This window comes from Spermophilus citellus, assembly GCF_964194105.1.
Source record: "Spermophilus citellus genome assembly, chromosome: 13".
NCBI classification, from domain to species: Eukaryota; Metazoa; Chordata; class Mammalia; order Rodentia; family Sciuridae; genus Spermophilus; species Spermophilus citellus.
In genome coordinates, this window is record NC_138193.1 from 77,057,005 (window position 1) to 77,061,035 (window position 4,031).

At 38.8% G+C, this 4,031-nt stretch overlaps 1 protein-coding gene across 1 annotated transcript in view; it reads left to right on the forward strand.

Moving 5' to 3' along the window:
• Positions 1-1,270, forward strand: part of LOC308632146 (uncharacterized protein) — a 109,713-nt gene extending 108,443 nt beyond the window's left edge. Inside the window, exon 6 of the mRNA XM_081263934.1 lies at positions 861-1,270. Coding sequence (XP_081120060.1) covers positions 861-1,168 — 308 coding nt within the window. The 3' untranslated portion in view covers positions 1,169-1,270. The remainder of the gene's footprint in view (positions 1-860) is intronic.
• The last annotated feature ends 2,761 nt before the right edge of the window (positions 1,271-4,031 follow it).

The window sequence follows — 4,031 nt, forward strand, 5'->3', positions numbered from 1 at the left end:
CAATGTGATGTTTTGATGCATGTATGCATTGTGTAACTTAGAGGTTTTATACTGCCAAGTTTTCACCCAATAGTGGGTAGTGAAATCATTTTTAATAGATTGAGATTTGCATTTTTATTCATTTTTTTTTTTTTGGTAATGCTGGAGATCAAACCTGAGATCTCATACATGCTAGGCAAGGAGTTTACCGCTGAGCTACAGTCTCAGCACCCACATTTTAAGAACAAAATAGTCTAGAATAAAAAATGTCAGAGGGATTATCAAGTTGTAAAAATAGATATTGCTTAGTGAAACTTCTTTTTGCCATGTGAATGTGTATCGTATCAGTAAGGATATTGATTTGGATGCTTTAATAGAGACCAAATAGTACAAATAGTGAGGCTTAGATAACATGTTCTTTTTTTTTTCTTTCCTTTTTTCACTTTTGTATAAGCTTGTAAATTGTCCAAAGCTGACCTATAAAATCAATTATAAATTAAGTGGTGGGGACTTAAGAGGCTGCCTTCGTTGAAAGCAATGACTCTACCCAGACCTGCTCTTGCCCATGGGTAACTGAAAGCAGGATGAAGCTTGGCATCTCTGCCTTCACTTGGTAACTGTCTCTTTTATTGCACTAAACTTTGGGTCAGCTTCCTGCTCAGCCCTGCACAGAGGCATGCTAATCCTTTCAGGAGTGTTCATCTAAAACTACTACTGTGAGGTCTGGGTCTGTGAGCCCTAAATTTACCTAACTATCTCATCCCCCTTCAAGACTGGGTCCGGATTTGCAGGGAGATTTACAGCATCTTGTTTCAGGTCCCTGACGTGGTGCCTACAATTCTCCAGTCCTTGTCCTCCAGCTTCCTTCCTTCCTCTCTCAGGGCCAGAACAGGGGGAGGCAGGCCCACCACCCCAGGGTCAGATTGCTCCCCTAAGCAGGAGCACTCATCTCATGGAACTGGACTGCCCCCTTCCAGGGTCACAGGACTCCTGCATAAACATCCTGAGCAACAACAAGTGCAAAAAACATCCTGAGCAACAAGTGATGAAGACTTCTCCAGAACCACCTCACAGCACCAGAACTGGGGCAATGGCCAACCAGACCACAGGTAGACCAAGACTGCTTACTCACACACACCTGTCGCTCCTGTCCCCATCCTTCCTCTATGGAAACCTAAAGCTCCTGTGAGCATCCTGAAGACAGGCCTGAGGTGCTGGATCTCACTTTGCCTTCCCAATATGGCCATATCCATTAAAGTTCTTTTCCTGCTCTTTACCATTACCTTTTCTGCTTGGTTTTTAGGGAGCGTGGGCAAACCTGGTTTGTTGGATGCCCAGAGTCAGGCCTCTGGCCCAGGATTTGGTATCTTAGACATCTCTGTTCCACACAGTCATGCAGCACCAAGGTCCCTTCCATTTGATTGTTTTTTTTTTTACCTCCTGGTTGTTGTTCTCATCCACATGGTTGAAGCTGGTTCATTTCACAACTTACCTTCCTGAAGATAGTTATCTTAAGGGTTAAAATGGAGATTCAGTAGCAACTGGTTATTATCCTCTAGATTACTTTTCTAATTTGCATAAAGTGAGCAACTATGAATATTTTGCCACATTTGCTTCATTACTCTCTCGATATGCACAGTTTTGTCCAAAATCATTTGAGGGTGAGACATAAGGTTTCTTTACCATCAGATGCTTCTGTGTGCACTTCCTAAAAACAAGAACATCCTCTTAAATAAGTATGGTAAAAGTATCTAATTAAAAACATTAACACTAATAAAATACCATTATTTAGCATACAGTAAAAATTAGTCAAATGTGTCCATAGTGTTCTTTCTGCCAATCTTTCTTCCCTCTTATATCACTTCATTCCCTATCCCTACTCCCATCCAGAATCTAATCCAGAATCATACATTATACTTAAATGTTATGTTTGGCAAGTATTAAGTAAAAATTTCAGATCTTGGTTTGGCTTGGTAGTGCATGCCTATAATTAATCTCAATGACTTGCAAGGTTGAGGCAGTAAGAGCCCAAGTTCTAGACCAGTCTTAACAATTTAGCAAGATGCTGACTCAAAGTAAAAAAAAAAAAAAAAAAGGCTGGGGATGCAGCTCAGTAGTAAAGAACCCCTGGGTTTAATCTCCAATACTGAAAAAAAAAAAAAAGAAGTCTGACATGGTGGCACACACCTATAATCCCAGCATTTTTGGAAATTGAGGCAAGAGGACTGCAATTTCGAGGTCAGCTCCAGCAACTTAGTGAGACACTGAGTAGCATAGTGAGGACCTGCCTTAAAATAAACAATAATAATTAACAATGAAAAAAGGACTGGGGATGTAATTCAGTGGTAAAGCACCCTGGGTTCAATCCCCATTACCAAAAAAAAAAAAAAAAAGTCAGATCCTATACTGTTCCACACAACCTTTAAATTCTTTTCTTCCCTGCTGTCTTGTAATAGTATTCACTAGCTGTTTTCTTTTCCTGGAGGTAACTATAGAATGACCTCAGAAGTTGAAATCACACAGTCAGACCAAGCCTTGAGATAAAGCTGAAATTCAGTCAGATAGTATTTTGGTAACTATATAAAGTGTGGCTCCATCAGACAGGAAACACAGGAAAAGAATTTCATGAAGTATAAAGTTCTTTAAACTTACCATTAATAAATTTAAATATTAAAGAGTCAAAAATGCAGAAAATGATAGATTTTCCTAAGTAGTTTGAAGAATTAGGTAATACTAACTTGACTAAGTGCTTTTAAAAGTTCTATATCTAGAGTGAGAGCCAGAGGAAGTGGCACACTCCTGTAATCTCAGCTATTTAAGAGGCTGAGGCAGGAGGATTGCAAAGTTGGAGGCCATCCTGGGCAACTTAGTAAGATCATGTCTCAACTAAAAAATAAAAAGAGCGGGGCTATGGCACAGTGGTAGAACCCTTGCCTAGCACATGTGGGTTCCTGGGTTCAATTCCTAGTATGTGGAGGTGTGGAGTCCTAGAGGTAGGATTATGTAAAGAGGTTACATACAAATGGGCCATAAGAAAAACTACCCTGGATCTTGCAGCCCCAACCCTCAAATTATTCACCCTCAAATATTCACCTTAGTGAATACCCTTGGTCCATGAATAACTCTTGGAAAGTCTACAGGGAAAGAAAGACTAAAATTGTTTAGGGTGAAGTGTGTTTCCTTTGTGGGTTTGAAATAGATATTTATAATTACGTATATATACAAAATATATCACAATATTAGAAATAATCTGTACATTTGGTATTTCAAATACTAATCATGCTGGGCACAGTGGCACATGCTTATAATCCCAGCGACTCGGGAGGCTGAGGCAGGAGGATTGCAAGTTCAAAGCCAGCCTCAGCAACTTAGTGAGGCCCTAAGCAACTCAGTGAGACCCTGTCTCAACATAAAATATAAAAAAGGGCTGAGAATATAGCTCAGTGGTTAAGTGCTCCCGGGTTCAATCCCTGGTACTGATAAACAGACAAATAAATAAGTAAAATACTAGTCATGTCCAGGAATTTGGAACTTTAGCTGGGGAAGTATAACTGAGGGTAGTATACTTGCCTATCAAGTGCAAAGATATGGGTTCAATCCTTAGTACTGAAAAATCTTTTGGAACTTTAGTGTATTTTGCAGATTAACCTTATGTGTCTAATGAAAAAAAATAATCAAAAAATTATTATTATTATTATTACTATTTTGTGGTGCTGGGGATTGAACCCAGGGCCTTGTGCATGCTAGGCAATTGCTCTAACTCTGTGCCACACCTCCACCTTGAGGGACTATTTAGATGTGTGATTTTTAGGTTGAAATTAGTTGGCTAACAGTATTGAAATAATCAAGAGAAGATAAGATCTACCACATATATGTTTAGTCTATTATTAGATTCATAAGACATAAGGCCTTGGGAAAATCTATTTATTAGTCAGAGAATTGAATCTCTTCAAAGGAAATAGAACCCATTAGATATATAAATGCTTTTGAAATACTTAAAGGGGTCATTTTACTAAGTTTGTAAATAACATAAAATATAATCAAAGGCCCTT